The 14,603-nt window shown below is 37.8% G+C and overlaps 1 protein-coding gene across 2 annotated transcripts in view; it reads left to right on the top strand.

The window, feature by feature from the left end:
* EPRS1 (glutamyl-prolyl-tRNA synthetase 1) overlaps positions 1-14,603 on the top strand; it is an 84,051-nt gene that overhangs the window by 29,558 nt on the left and 39,890 nt on the right. For both annotated transcript variants that reach the window (XM_063671985.1, XM_054478738.2), the window contains exons 12-15: positions 1,960-2,193; positions 3,102-3,186; positions 3,673-3,732; positions 11,072-11,182. In XM_063671985.1, the coding sequence (XP_063528055.1) occupies positions 1,960-2,193; positions 3,102-3,186; positions 3,673-3,732; positions 11,072-11,182 (490 nt within the window). The remainder of the gene's footprint in view (positions 1-1,959; positions 2,194-3,101; positions 3,187-3,672; positions 3,733-11,071; positions 11,183-14,603) is intronic.

The following is a 14,603-nucleotide window of genomic DNA, read 5'->3' on the forward strand; positions in this document are numbered from 1 at the left end:
TAAAGGCATGTAGCCTTTCAGGGGCTGTTTACTCACCTGTCAATTAAGGTTATACCACATTATTTCTAAGATCACTTCCATCTATGAAAGTCCTGAGTCTGCCTAGAGTTGCTTTTTTTGTATTGATTAGGTATACTGTGATGTACATCTTTAGGTGAAGATACTTTGCTTCCTGTAGTAAACTTTGAGTCTACTTTGCACAAATTGATTCCTAAAAGTAATAGTATTGGAAACTTCCAGAAATATGAACAATACAAGAAGGTAACATGTGTTTAGATTAGTTTTCAATGTGGATTTGTAGGTTAGCGAATCTTTGTTTTAAATAGACCTTTTCCAAAAAACAAACCCTACTTTATAAAATAAATCATAAAATATATTTTTTAATACTTTGAAGAAGCGTACTACACATAAATGCTGAATTAAAACTTCTGAAGAGAATGGTAAATGTAAATGATTACTTGGTTAGCTGATGTGACTTACTTTAAACTCGTGGGTGCTGACATGTCTGTCCATATATAGACAAATACACACGTGTGATTATATGTGCATACATATCATTTTTCCCAGGATTAATCCTTGTTTTACTAAGCAAATCCTTTCAATACATTTGGAAAAGTGACTTTGGATACACATTTTCAGTATCAAATAATTGCAAAGCATAATGCAGTAGCATCTTAATCAAGTTGTATCTTAAAAGTTAGAATGTATAATGGCTGGGCACAGTGGCTCGTGCCTGTAATGCCAACACTTTGGGAGTCTGAGGCAGGAAGCTCTCTTGAGGCTAGGAGTTTGAAACCAGCCTGGGAAACATAGCAAGAACCTGTCTCTACCAAAAAAATAAATTAAAAAAAAAAAACTAGCCAGGTATGGTGGCACGCTTCAGTAGTTCTAGCTACTTGGAAGACTGAGGCAAGAAGATTGCTTCAGTCCAGGAGTTCAAGGTTACAGTGAGTTGTGATCATGCCACTTCACTCCAGCCTGAGCAACAGAGTGAAACCCTGTCTCTAGACAAAAAGGAAAGCATTGGCTGGGTGCAGTGGCTCATGCCTGTAATACCAGCACTTTGGGAGGCCTTGGCGGGTGGATCACTTGAGGCCAGGAGTTTGAGACCAGCCTGGCCAACATAGTGAAACCCCATCTCTACTTTAAAAAAAATACAAAAATTAGCCAGGCGTGGTGGCGCATGCCTGTAATCCCATCTGTACTCGAGAGGCTGAGAATCACTTGAACCCAGGAGGCGGAGGTTGCACTGAGCTCAGATCGCACCGGTGCACTCTAGCCTGGGTAAAAGAGCGAGACTGTCTCCAAAAAAAAAGAAAGAAAGCATAATGTACTAATATATATATATATATATATTTTAATTCAAATTGATACTACATGTAAATTGTATACATTATCTTAGTCAGAAACTGTTTTTAAGACTATTTCATCTTAAATGTAATTTTAACCTAACGATTTTCTGGTCTGTCGGTTTTTTTTTTACACAGTGAATGGAGCACTGTTTTTGAGTGTGTTTGACTACTTTTAAGACTTTTAGGGATTTACTTGAGTAAGGGATTACTCAAAACAGAGTGAGACTCCGTCTCAAAAAAAAAGATGTTCAAAAGCTAAATTTCCTTAAAATTATTACATGTATTGTTTATTGCTTCCTACCGTGTTATACGTTGGCCATTACAGAAATATTATGATTATACAATTTGCCAAGCCAATACCGAATTTTGTATTAGATTGCAAATTTGCTTTTTTGTTTGACTGCTAAGTTGATAACTGACTCATTGTTCTCAAAGGCTGATAATGTTTTGATATACTTTGAGTATTAAAAGTCATAAAATCTTTTGGTTTTTAAGAATGTCTTAACTTGTAAAGAATTACATTTTAAATTAGTATTGTTGTTTATAATGCCTAATCTAAGAGGGAAAGGGTAAAATGTTTTATTTATTTTATTTTATTTTTTTCTAGTGTTTATCCAACATATGATTTTGCCTGCCCCATAGTTGACAGCATCGAAGGTGTTACACATGCCCTGAGAACAACAGAATACCATGACAGAGATGAGCAGTTTTACTGGATTATTGAAGCTTTAGGCATAAGAAAACCATATATTTGGGAATATAGTCGGCTAAATCTCAACAACACAGTGCTATCCAAAAGAAAACTCACATGGTTTGTCAATGAAGGACTAGTAGATGGATGGTATGTTTAATGTTACTTAGAATTGACAAGAAGTAAGAACATAGTAGATCAGTGATTTTTAAACTGCTTGAGAGATAGGGAAGGTGATTGGGAGGAGGGGAATGGGTAGGCCTATAGAATTCCTGGTTCTTATCTTCTTCTCAGCCAGTGCATTAGGGCTCCCCGCTTCTTGTTTTAATGCCACAAATAATGGAGTGCCCACTGGGGATCATGGAATGAAAAACACACATGAGGGCACATCCTCTGCAGGTCTTAGCATTTAATAGAAAAATAGTTTTGACTTTCTGGTCGTTGGTATATTTGGTTACTGATGTCTACTCTCTGCTGAGGCTGAGGTTTTTCTTTTTGGCTAGGTCCCAAGAAGGTCAAAATACCCTTGAGTCGAAGTGAAGATGTAAAAGTTTATCTTGAGCTCCATTAAAAGGGTATTACTGCATACTTACCAAGGTTTGCAAATCCCTGCAGAATATTAATTTCCTACATATGTTTTTGTTTTATTCCAAAGGGCTTTATAAAGTATATTCATATGTGAATGACAGGATACCATCTTTTTTCTGATTCTCATGGTCCTATGTGGAATAGGGACATTGAAAATGTTTGATAAATAAAAATGTATTAATGCATGGGATTTCCATATTTGAAAATGTCACCATTGTGTCTTTTTTTTCAAATGTGCTTCTACTGTTTCCAGTAGTGCATTTATTTTACTGCAGTATTTGACAGGTCAGCAGTTATCCTGTTCCTTGAACTTGGGCTCACTGGTATTGCAATCTACCTAATTAGTATAACTAGCTCTTAGCCAAAAGTTTAACAAGCTGAATATAATTTATTATTCATTAAGTATCTTCTACTCTCCACATCTACACATTACAAAGTTTCCTTGGTACTTAAAATTTACATATTTCCAGGGATGACCCAAGATTCCCTACGGTTCGTGGTGTACTGAGAAGAGGGATGACAGTTGAAGGACTGAAACAGTTTATTGCTGCTCAGGTGTGTTATAGTTTCTTTTCCAGCTTCTCTGTTTGAAATTTCAGGTACTTCTATTACTGTCCCTTTAGTCTTTATTATCTCTATTGTTCTTTCTATTCCTTGTTTGTGCCTTATGATCCAAGGGCAGATTTTTTTTTCTTTTTAAACAAACTTTTTTTTTTTTAAAAAAAGTTTATCACTGCTTATAATAGTGAAAAATTGAAAATGTCCTAAACTCCTAAGCTAGGTTTGGACAAAGGCAGCTGAAGTAATTTTAGCAGTGAATTATATGACTTGACTGTGACCAGTCTGTAGACTGAACCTTTACAGTGAACTGTTAAGGGTAACCAAATTAGTTTGTATACACTGAGTTTTATATTTCACTAGAAGTAAACTTGAAAGTATTTATCAAGTTTTTTTTTTTTCTAAACATGCTTAGCATGAAATAAAGGCAAAGTTCTAATTAATACTTCTTGCCCTTACAATCGTGTTGTTATTGTTTTTTAGGGCTCCTCACGTTCAGTTGTGAACATGGAGTGGGACAAAATCTGGGCGTTTAACAAAAAGGTATGTATTTTAACTCTCTGTCTTCTTTTCTCATGCCTAAGTCCCAAATAATGTACAAGTAGAAGTCATTACTGTGCTCATGGTAGAGAAAAGTTTGTGAAAAATATTAACATTTTGCAGACTTTCAGGAAAATGGAATGTTTTCCTTTTTTAAATACATGAAGAGCATTAATTAAGCCTATTAACTATTCCAAATAAGTAACAATGATTGAAACAAACAAACTTGGAATTATGGGGAACAGTAATAGTTTTTTCCTTAAATTTTTTATGAACACTCTGCATTTCATTTTTCTGCTTTCAAGCTGCGAGCTCTCTGTAAGAAGGTATTACTTAATGCTTTTATTTGCCTTAAACATAGCTTTTAGCATATTACATGTTAAAACCTGAGATGTTATATGGCTTTGAAGCACAATCACATTTATATAAAAGACTTGCTTATACAAACGCATTGAAAATGCATTATTCCTAGTGTTAAAAACCATGTCCTCTGGTTTTCTTAGTGCCAAAGGGAATATTGGGATAACTGCATTCTACCTCATTCCCTTGTGTGCTGAGAGGACATAGAATTTTAAAAGTATATATTTCATTAAGTCGTATTGAAGTTTCATTAATTACAGTTCCTTTGTCTTACTGAATCCAGCTTTTCTTTTTTTTAACTGTTTATTAACTGAAAGTCAAATGAGGAACATTGCCTATTGACATTGTTAATTACTAATTGGAAAGCAGATGCTTGGACACTATAATAAGGCAAATCATTCAAATGCCATGTTTTAAATTATGGTTTCTGTGATTGTGTTCTGTAAATTCTTATTTGGGATTGCTGCTTGATGGTGCTGATGTCTTGCCTCAAGATATAGTTGCTTGTTTCGCATGTGTCTTGAATTTGTTTTATTTTGGTCTTTCGTGTTTAGTTTTTGATACATAAAGGAATTGTTAATTGGTTCTTTCTGTTGCTGCAGTTACTAATAATAAATATTAGTAGAATTTGCTGGCAAAGTTAACATTGGTGTACTTTTCATTAACAGTACAATTTTTACTGATTTTAAGTTTTAATAAAGTTAAACATAGACACTTCAGATATCTGAAATATATTTTACTATAGTCAAATAGTTCTGTAGGGTCTGTTAAGATGAACAACACACTCCTCTCTCTATCTTCTTTCATAGTCTCCCTGGAGAAAGCACTTTCATCTCTTCTAGATAGTTCTTTTGGTATTTATTACTTATATTTCTTTTTTTTTTTTTTTTTTTTTTTGAGATGGAGTCTTGCTGTCGCCCTTGCTGGAGTGCAATGGTGCAGTATAGGCTCACTGCAACCTCTGCCTCCCGGGTTCAAGCGATTCTCCTGCCTCAGCCTCTCGAGTAGCTGGGACTACAGGCATGTGCCACCATGCCTGGCTAATTTTTTGTATTTTTAGTAGAGATGGGGTTTTACTGTGTTCGCCAGGCTGGTCTCAAACCCCTGACCTTGTGATCCGCCCACCTCTGCCTCCCAAAGTGCTGTGATTACAGGCGTGAGCCACTGTGTCCGGCCTATTGCTTATATTGCTGAATGAAATATATGTGTTACTACTTTTTTAGTTATGTTTAGACATATTAGTTGACTTCCCATGATGGAAGATAAATAATTCGGCCTTTTACTTTTTCTCCTAACTTTTTGGTTTGCTTGTAGTTGATTGTGTTGCTTTGTCTCTCCCTCTCATTTGCTTATTTTTCGTTTTTTTGTTTTTGTTTTTGTTTTTCTGTTTAAAAAAAAAAAAAAAAAAAGCCAGGTTCTCATGCCTCTAGTCCCAGCGGTTCAGAAGGCCAAGGCAGGAGGATCGCCTGAGCCTGGGATTTTGAGAGCAGCTTAGACAACATAGTGAGACCCCATCTCTCCAAAAAAAAAAAAAAAAATTAGCTAGGCCTGGTGGTGCACACTTGTTGTAGTTCCAGCTACTTGGGAGGCTGAGGTGGGAGGATCACTTGAGCCCAGGAGATCAAGGCCGCAGTGAGTCCTGCTCACACCACTGCAATCCAACCTGGGTGACAGAGTGAGACCCTGTCTCAAAAGAAAAAAAAAATTAAATTTTTTTTTTCCTCTCCCCACTCCTGCGTACTTTTCTTTTCTTTTCTTTTTTGTAGCGGAATCTTACCCTGTTACTCAGGCTGGAGTGCAGTGGCACAATCTGGGCTCACTGCAACCTCCACCTCCCGGGTTCAGATGATTCTCCTGCCTCAGCCTCCTGAGTAGCTGGGATTACAGGTGCCCACCACCACACCCAGCTAATTTTTGTATTTTTAGTAGAGACGGGGTTTTGCCATGTTGGCCAGGCTGGTCTTGAACTCCCGACCTCGTGATCCGCCCACCTCAGCCTCCCAGAGTTCTGGGATTACAGGTGTGAGCCACCACGCCCAACCCCCCTGCATACTTTTCTGTCTCCACAAGATGTGCAAATTTCTCACCAAGATATTCAAATGCCTTAGGTATACTTTCAGTTTATTTTGGAGACATCTGCTGGAGCCTTCTGTGCTGCTCTATAACCTGATTTGGATTCATGGCCCATTGGCTTCTGAAGCACAGCTATCTTCCTAGGTCTCTTCATCATCTTCCTAGGGATTCCCTTTGCTTTTGTTCTGTAATGGACAGAACTGTAATGCACAGTGTCATTCTTTGGACACTTCGTCCAGCTCCCTGACAAGGGGAGGATGGGATGAAGAAAATTTTTGAAACCTTGTATCTGACCTGTGTTTTTAGTCTGAAATTTCATGATAATAGGCCATGGTGAGGGTCTGTTTTCATCCACATCATTGGAAGAACATGTGGCTTCCAGTCTGGAAATTCATTCCTTCAGTTCTGGGAAATTTTCTTGAATTCTCACCCTTTCCCTTTCCCTTTCCATCTTTTATTTTATTTCTTTTGTCTTTTCTTTTCTCTTTTGTTTTATTTTTTCCTGAGACAGAGTCTCACTCTGTCGCCCAGGCTGGAGTGCAGTGGCGCGATCTTGGCTCACTGCAACCTCTGCTGCCCGGGTTCAAGCAATTCTACTGCCTCAGCCTCCTGAGTAGCTGGGATTACAGGCTTCTGTCACCACACCTGGCTAAGTTTTGTAGCTTTAGTAGAGACGGGGTTTCATCATCTCGGCCAAGCTGGTCTTGAACTCCTGACCTCGTGATCCACCCGCCTCGGCCTCCCAAAGTTCTGGGATTACAGGTGTGTGCCACTGTGCCTGGCTTTGAATTCTTTTTCTTTCTTCTCTATTGTATATTTCTTCTCCTGGAACTCTTCTTGGGAAGATGTTGGGCCTCTTGGACTGGTACTCTCGTTTCGTGTTCTGTCTTATTTTCTTTCTTGTCTTTTAGTTTATCACAGATCTACTTAATTTTTATCTTCCCACTTTTCTGTTGAATTTTATTTATGCTATTATAGTTCCAATGTTTCTCTTGTTCTCTGAATTTTCAAAATAACTCTCTATTCTTGTTTCATGGTATTAATAGTAGGGTTTTCTGCAGAGTAGTGTCTCTTCTCCCCAATTTGCTTATTTTGGTTTCTTTCACATTAAAGGTATTTCTCAGATATCTGGTTAGAGCCTTGGTTATCTGCTTATGTTTAATGTGGGGAAGTAAAGAGTGATTGGAAGCCTGAAGAATGAGAGTTGGGCTTTCAACTGAGCTTCACTGTACAATGATCTGGCTGGGCTAGTTTGTTGGAGAAATTCCATGTTAGTAATTTTATATCTTTTCTCAAGGATTAGGCAGTTTTCCCAGAGGGGCTTCATTGAATCGCCTTCCTGAAGTGTGAAGACCTGGCTGCCAGGTTTTGGAGCCAAATGGGGGAAGACTGCTGAGGGTTTTATAAATCTACTATCATACATTCACTTATTCCCCTTGTCTCTCGTGCAGTACCCTTTCCTTTGGCTCCTTCTGGTATCTGCCAGGATCTAGATACCCTCTTATTCACAGAGTAAACATCCATTCTTTTGTCAAGGTAGGGGAGAGGCAGTTGCCTGGTTATATGGAGTGGGGAGGGGATGCTTCTATGTTTTTCAGCTTCCAGAATTTTGTTGCTGTTATCTCTTCTTTTTTTTTTTTTGAGATGGAGTCTCGTTCTGTCGCCCAGGCTAGAGTGCAGTGGCGTGATCTCGGCTCACTGCAACCTCCGCCTCCCGGGTTCAAACAATTCTCCTGCTTCAGCCTTCCGAGTAGCTGGGATTACATGTGCCTGCCACCACGCCCGGCTAGTTTTTGTATTTTTAGTATAGACAGGGTTTCACCATGTTGGCCAGGCTGGTCTCGAACTCCTGACCTCAGGTGATCCGCCCACTTTGGCCTCCCAAAGTGCTGGGATTACAGGCGTGAGCCACCGCACCCAGCCTTCTCTTCTTTTATTATATTGATCCTTCTGGATTTGTTCGTTTAAACAAAACAAAACCATTCATTTCTTTTAAGTTGGGGGTTGGGAAAGAGTGAAAGTTGATGAGTATTTTCAGTCTGCTTTTTTTCTCCTAAATCCTGTGAGATCTTTAATCATTAAATACCATCTTTAAAACATAGCATTGTTTTTAGTCAACTGGTAGTAAAAAGGAAATCATTCTGATCATTACTTTTTGTTTCTATTGCTGGCCTTCATGATGTCTTCATACACTGAAACCCATTCCCTTCAACTCTTGAGGTACATATCCCTCTTATTTAGAGTTCATGGCACTCTCAATCTCTAATTACTGCTTTGTTGTTTTCTAACTTGCTCTGTCTTCTCAAGCTCTGCAGGTAAGATTTAAGTGAAGCATCAGTGAACTAAATTTAGCGCCATGGAGTTGTGAAGTAAGTGTTGCTGGCAGAGCTAAATCATCATTCTTTGGACATTCTCCTACTCTTAACTAGCTTAGCATTTTTTTTTTTTTTAAAGCAGATTCTGTTTTAAAAAAAAATTAGCTAGATTTGTTTGCGTGATTCTTTGGAGAAAGAGCTTTATTTTAGGAGTGAATTGTACATGGTAAAGAAAAGAAGGGAGAAATGGATGAAGGGAAAAGAGACGTGGGGTGATTAGTTATCTCAATATCCCTTCGACAATACCATAATCCTTGTTTTCTTAGCCTGAGTTTTCATCTTGATAGGAAACTAGTACTTTATTTTTCTGTATCATAGTTAAATGGAATATATCTATAAATAGTTTTTTCCTTGATAGCGGTAGGAGACATTTCAGTAGCTTACTTTGCATTAACCTCACTAGTTTTCTTCTTGCTTTTACTTAAGTGTTAAGATTTTAACTTTTCAGTCAAGGCAGAAGAGTCACAGGTTTAAGATGTTCATTTTAGAGCTGTTATCAATCTCTATGAACCCTTATTGACTGCTTTAGTTTTAAAATGTATGTATTTCAGTAGTATAATATAGTTTTTCCCAACTCTCATCTCAACCCCCTTGCATCTGTTCCCAGCTAATAAAGTACGTAGAGACTTCTCTCCCTACTCCACAAATAAGGAGACTTCCTTCCAGTGAAAGTTTTCTTGAAAATTAAACCCCAATAAATAAAACAAAAACATAGCTGTTCTGGTTGAAGTATGTGAAGGGGATCTGGAGGCCTTCTGGTCCTTCCCCCTCCACTTAGTGCTACCAGAATTAAACCCCAATAAATAAAACAAAAACATAGCTGTTCTGGTTGAAGTATATGAAGGGGATCTGGAGGCCCTCTGGTCCTTCCACCTCCATTTAGTGCTACCAGGGCACCTCTTTGAAATCTTTAGGACTCTTTGGAGTAATCTGAAAACCACTGATCCAGAGACTTTTAGAATTGCATATTTTTAGAGCTACAAATACCTTTTAAGTCTTTTAATTCAAGTTTCCCAAATATGCCTGATCCTAACCATCCTATGGAATGCTTGTTAAAAATTAGATTTCTGAAATTTACTTGAGACCAAGTTGTCTCAGAATCTGTGCTAACAACTGCCCCAAGTGGTGATTAAAATTAGTCAAGTATAGGAAACATCCTTCTGTTCCTTTTGTCAGTGGAGGAAACAGCTGCAATGAACTAAGTTTCTTAGGCAGGGTTGTCTAGTTTTAGCTTTTTTAAAGAAATTATATCTTACTGACTTAAATACTGAACTGAGTAGTCAGTCACGAATTAAATCTTTGATTATTCCAGCCCAGTAGAAGCTGAAAGGAGAAATCCTTAACTAGTAAGAATGACTTCTAAGCCTCAAGGAAGGAATGAAACAGTAAACTTGAGAAAGGCTGGTACTGATTTAGTATTAGCATGAAATATAAGCAGATGAGGATTAGCAGATGAGGAGAAGTTAAATAGCTTTTCAAACTTTGCATGGATGACCTCTCTGAGGATGGCTTCCTCTCTGAGTTCATTCAGAATTTCCACGATATCATTCTTTTCAGAAGCTGAAAACTACCTTCAACACTGACAAAAAAACCAACCCAATAATGGTAACAATGGAAAAATAAAAACAAATTTAATTATAGCACTGTTTTCTGCATTCTTCTAATGAGAAAAAATAACTTCCATTACTTAGCTATTTGACTCTGCTTTCATCTACATTTTTCTCACATGTGCTTTATATGTAGTGTCTAAACATTGCTCTTGTGATTGGTCATCATGACTAATTTTACACTGAACAGTGAAGTGAGAAAAATACATCAGCTCCAGAAGGGGATGCTACTGCAGATTTGGAAGTAGAATAGGTTAGAGCATAATGTGTATGACCATTTATTCAGTCAATCTGCAAATATTTATTGATTACCTATATGAGACAGACCCTAGCTAGGTACTGGGAATATACTGAGAATATACTGGTCTATATGTACTGGCCTCTATATATAGCATGTAAACCAGTAGAAATGTCATTTATACTTTTAATCTATAGAATTGCCTTATTATAGTGACCGAATGCTATTCTGCTTTTGATGGTGATGTGTTACCCTAACACTGATTAAAGAAAACAATACTGAAACAAAAATATCCATATTCTCTTAAAATGGACTTGTCCAAACTATAAAATTGAATATCACATTTACCTCTAGGATTAAGATATAACCCCACTGGAAAACTTTTCCTTACCTTCTAATACCAGATTTTAAAATTATTTTCAAAATAACTCTAATATTATGCTTTAATTGGTTTCTTTTCACCTGCCAGTAGCTATTCTTGTGAAAGAAGTCTAAATCCTTCATGTAGTCTTAGTTTACAGTTGTTTCTCTTTTTTCTGCTTAAATATCAGAAAAGAGTTAACAGTTGAAAAAAATTAGTAAATGCAGTAACAAGAAAGCCAGTTAGTATTCCTGTGCTATTATTTATTTTGTTTATGGTGCTGTATAAGATATCGCAGTGTTTTAACATGAGGATGTATTTGTTGCAGGTTATTGACCCAGTGGCTCCACGATATGTTGCATTACTGAAGAAAGAAGTGATCCCAGTGAATGTACCTGAAGCTCAGGAGGAGATGAAAGAAGTAGCCAAACACCCAAAGGTCACTCTTACAGTTTCACCAATGTGTTTCTCTCTGTTAAAAGGAGCAGGAAATAAAAAGGAAAATGTGCTTGCATGGCAGTGGCATGATTTTGAGATGATTTTCTTTTTTTTTTTGAGATGGAGTCTTGCTATGTCTCCAGGCTGGAGTGCAGTGGGGCAATCTCGGCTCACTGCAACCCCTGCCTCCCGGGTTCACACCATTCTCCTGCCTCAGCCTCCTGAGTAGCTGGAATTACAGGTGCCCGCCACCATGCCTAGCTCATTTTTGTATTTTTAGTAGAGATGGGGTTTCACCATGTTGGCCAGGTTGGTCTCGATCTCCTGACCTCGTGATCTGCCTGCGTCGGCCTCCCAAAGTGCTGGAATTACAGGCGTGAGCCACTGCGCCCAGCTGAGATGATTTTCTATTCAACATTATTTGTCAGGATTTGATACTAATTGAAGTAAATCTTTTTGTGGATTTTTTGCCTTAAAAAAGTTTATTTTAGTAACAATCCACAGTACATCACACAGAACTGTTATGCTCAGTTGGTGCTTATTTTTTATTGTGTAGAGTTAGCATATTAGTGTGTAATAAGAATTTATCTGTTCCTAGAGTAATCCTGAAAGACAAGTTATAATTCAAGCTCCTATATTTATATGGAATCTGAAGTACATTCTCTATTAACTAGGGTATTCCCTGTCACCTTTGTCTTTAAGCCAAAACATTAGACCTACTACTGTTGAATCACAGCTTGACTTCAGAGTCTCTTACACTGTCATTTCCTCTGGAAAGTATAAGTGAAGGGTCCATCTAAATTCTGAATAGAATTTTTTTTTTTTTTTTTTTTTTTTTTGAGACAGTTGCACTTTGTGGCCCAGGTTGGAGTGCAGTGGCATGATTCTGGCTCACTGCAACTTCTGCCTCCCAGGTTCAAGTGATTCTCATGCCTTAGCCTCCTGAGTAGCTGGGATTACAGGTGTGCGCCACTACACCCAGCAATTTTTGTATTTTTAGTAGAGATGGGGTTTTGCCATGTTGGCGGCCAGGCTGGTCTTGAACTCCTGGCTTCAAATGATCTGCTTGCCTTATCCTCCCAAAATACTGGGATTATAGGCATGAGCCACTGTGCCCAGCCCTGAATAGAAATCTTAAATACTAGTACCATAGAGTACTTTTTTGTTAAGCTGTGGTCATCCCAGATTCTTATGACTGCTTAGTTGACAAGTTTGAAGCAAAACAAGATTTTTTTTTTTTTTTTTTTTTTTTTAAAATTTTGAAATGGGCCTTGCTCTGGTGCCCAGGCTGGAGTGCAGTGGCCTGATCTCAGCTCACCGCATCCTCTACCTTGGGCTCAAGTGATCCTTCTACCTCAGTATCCTGAATACCTGGGACTACAGGTTCATGCCACCATACCTGGCTCATTTTTGTACTTTTTTGTAGAGACAGGGTTAGACCATATTGCCAAGGCTGGTATTTGCAGAGGCAGGGTTTCACCATGTTGCCCAGGCTGAGAAAGAGTTGTTTTATTTCATCTTTACAAGTTGTCTATAAATAACTTTATTATATACTGAAAATTACATTCACAGACTAATGCATATACTAGTAGCCAAGCTTATAACTGTGTTCGTAGACTGACTCACATATAAGACGATGTGCATTGCAAAGAGCTGTACATATTCTAAATTGTAGCTTTATATGATTGATTGTCTTCCCACTTATGTCATTAGCTGCTTTTTAATTTTAAAGATTTGAATCCTAATAAGATTTGGGGTGTGCGTTTAGTTGATCGGTTTGGCTTTGTCTTTCTTTATATCTGATTGTTTTGACCAGGTAAGTAGTAGTATCTGACCTGCCATATCACCTACCGTACAGTTAGCATAAATCTGAAGCATACTGAATATTTTAAAATTTGAATCATAAGAATAAAAGTTTTGAAGAGTGCTTATTTTTTAAAATGACAGTTGTGGTCTGATAGTTTAGATTAAATTACTAGGCTGGTGGTTCATGCCTGTAATCCTAGCACTTTGAGAGGTGGAGGTGGGAAGATCATATGAGGCCAGGAGTTCAAGACCAGCCTGGTCAACATAGCAAGACTCTGTCTCTACGAAAAATAAAAAAATTAGCCAGGCATTATGGTTCATGCTTCTCAGAGGTAGGTGGATCGCTTGAGCTCAGAAGTTCAAGGCTGCAGTGAGCTATGACTATACCACTGCACTCCAGCCTGGGTGACTGAGCAAAACCCTACCTCAAATAAAATTTAAAAAATTAAATTACTAAGTACTGCTCATTGTTAAAAATAAGAACTAATTGTTAAGGAAGCATACTCTTAAATTGTGACTGGATTACTCAGTTTGCTCTGTGGAATTTTCATTATAACATTTCCCTCACAAAGTATTTTTTATTTAGCCTGTCAGTATTCTATTCTGAGCTTAGTATGTTATCTGTTGTTAAAACACACTGATTTTTCTCAAATGCATTAGTGAATTCATTGAACAGTTGTTAAACACATGCTGGTTAATGTTTATTTCAAAAGGCCTTCTTAACACTTTTTTCTTTTAATTCTGCCAAATAAAAACTGAAATTATGGCATTCTTTTTATTCTCCACATCTCTTTTTCTTTCCATATCATATACACTAGAAAGGCAGAAAATTTACTTATCTATATCTATATAGATAATACTTTCTTTAAAGTTTGTCTTCTAAAATCTGAAAGGTCCGTAATTTCCTGCTAAGGTGGCATCTGTTGTCCTATAATGTCCCATAGCCACTGCTCAAGAATGACTTATTTTCTCCTTTGCTGCAGAAGCAGTGAGATTCCTTTTTTTTTTTTTTTTTTTTTTTGGTGATGGAGTCTCGCTCTGTTGCCCAGGCTGGAGTGCCGTGATGCAATCTTGGCTCACTGCAGCCTCTGCCTCCCAGGTTCAAGTGATTCTCCTGCCTCAGCCTCCCAAGTAGCTGGGACTACAGGTGCCCGCCACCACGCCCGGTTAACTTTCTCTATTTTTAGTAGAGACGGGGTTTCACCGTGTTAGCCAGGATGATCTCGATCTCCTAACCTCGTGATCTGCCCACCTCAGCCACCCAAAGTGCTGGGATTACAGGCGTGAGCCACCATGCCCGTGAAGCAGTGGGATTCTAAGGATAGGAAACATTCTAGTTGAAGTGATACTAAATGATAAAGTATACTGTCTTAGCTATGAAATCAATGAATGATTCTTTTAGGCTGGAAGTAATCTTAGGGGCAAGCTACCTCATCTTATTCCATTAACATTAGTGGTCAGGTTGCTGATCTGATGTCACAGAGCTGGAATTCAAACTATTGATTTCTATTGAGGCCGAGTATGTATTGTTTAAATGCTAAGAACAGAATTGGAAATACGTTTATGTTAAAATACATAGATGGAGAAAGAGTAAAGCATTTTCTTCCTAATACAGC

This window comes from Pongo pygmaeus, chromosome 1, assembly GCF_028885625.2.
Source record: "Pongo pygmaeus isolate AG05252 chromosome 1, NHGRI_mPonPyg2-v2.0_pri, whole genome shotgun sequence".
Lineage (NCBI taxonomy): Eukaryota > Metazoa > Chordata > Mammalia > Primates > Hominidae > Pongo > Pongo pygmaeus.